The 1,302-nt window shown below is 67.6% G+C and overlaps 1 protein-coding gene across 1 annotated transcript in view; it reads right to left on the bottom strand.

Moving 5' to 3' along the window:
• Positions 1-1,080: 1,080 nt before the first annotated feature.
• Positions 1,081-1,302, bottom strand: part of MRPL4 (mitochondrial ribosomal protein L4) — a gene marked incomplete at its 5' end in the record, with an annotated part of 2,475 nt that continues 2,253 nt past the window's right edge. The window contains one exon of the mRNA XM_026046336.1: positions 1,081-1,281. Within this exon, the coding sequence (XP_025902121.1) occupies positions 1,136-1,281 (146 nt within the window). The remainder of the gene's footprint in view (positions 1,282-1,302) is intronic.

Raw genomic sequence — 1,302 nt, 5'->3', positions numbered from 1 at the left:
GCCCCGCGCCCACAGGGATCCGCAGGGAGGCGGCACCAGGAGCCCCTGCTCCGGGATGAGCTGAGGGCSACGCGGGAAGAGCCGGAGCCCCGGGATGGGCCCCGTTCCCGCTCCCCGGCGGCCCCCGCTTTCCCACTCGGGCGCTGGGTGGGGACGGGCAGGGAATTCCGGGCCCTCCGCCCTCCTGGCACGTCCGGAGCTGCCGCCTGGCACCGGCAGCCGGGGTCAGGGAGGATGCGGAGCAGGATCCGGCCCCGGATCGAGCCGTGATCCGGAGCATGTCCTGGAGCAGGATCCAGACCTGGAGCAGGATTGAGCCGTGATCCGGAGCATGCCCTGGAGCAAGACCTAGTCCCGGAGCAGGACACATCCCAGAGGATCCAGACCTGGAGCAGGACACATCCCAGAGCAGGATCCAGCCCCGGAGCAGGACTGAGCCGTGATCCAGAGCATGTCCTGGAGCAACATCCAGCCCCAGAGCAGGATATATCCCCAAGCCAGGATATATTCCCGATCCAGGCCACATCCCAGAGCAGGATCCGGCCCCTGGAGCAGGATATATCCCCAAGCCAGGATATATTCCCGATCCAGGCCACATCCCAGAGCAGGATCCGGCCCCTGGAGCAGGATATATCCCCAAGTCAGGATATATTCCTGATCCAGGCCACATTCCGAAGCCAGAGCCGGCCCTGGCCGGAGCTGCCTGCGGAAAGGGGCTCCTTCCTTCCCGCGGCCCTGGCATCGCGCCCGGCGCCTCCTGGTTATCCGCCCTGCCGCTCCCGGGAACGTGCYGGTGCTCCGGGGGCCGCTCCTCCTGCCGGGAGATGCCGGAGCCGAACGCCAGGTCCGGCCGGCAGCGGAACCTCCCGCCGGAGCCGGCCCGGCCACGCGAGCGCCAGGAAGTCCCCGGCACTTTCCCTGCGCTCCGAGGCCAAGCCGGATCCGGAGAGCTGCACAATCCGCCCGCAACCCCCTGGGATTTTGGGAACGCCGCCTCCCGGGATGTGGGCAACACCGGAATRCCGCTGGCTCTGTGTGCGGGAGCGCCCCAGGAAGAGACACATTCCGTGTGCGGCCTCCTGCTTTATTATCCCGTCGGGAGCGCGGCGCCCGGAGCGCATCCCGGCTCCGCGGGCTAYGGGAAGTCGCGGTAGGGCATGGAGAAGGGATAGAGCGGAGCGTAGCGCACGTCGTGCCAGAGCAGCTTCTCCTCCAGGAATTCCACGGTGTCCAGCGTGAGCACGAGCGTCTGGTGCTTCAGCATGCTGTACACGTTGAGACCTGCGGGAATTGCTCCGGATC

The sequence above is a fragment of the Nothoprocta perdicaria genome, unplaced genomic scaffold (assembly GCF_003342845.1).
Source record: "Nothoprocta perdicaria isolate Ctin4 unplaced genomic scaffold, notPer1 scaffold_1076, whole genome shotgun sequence".
Classification (NCBI taxonomy): domain Eukaryota; kingdom Metazoa; phylum Chordata; class Aves; order Tinamiformes; family Tinamidae; genus Nothoprocta; species Nothoprocta perdicaria.
This window is presented reverse-complemented; position numbering and strand designations above follow the sequence as displayed.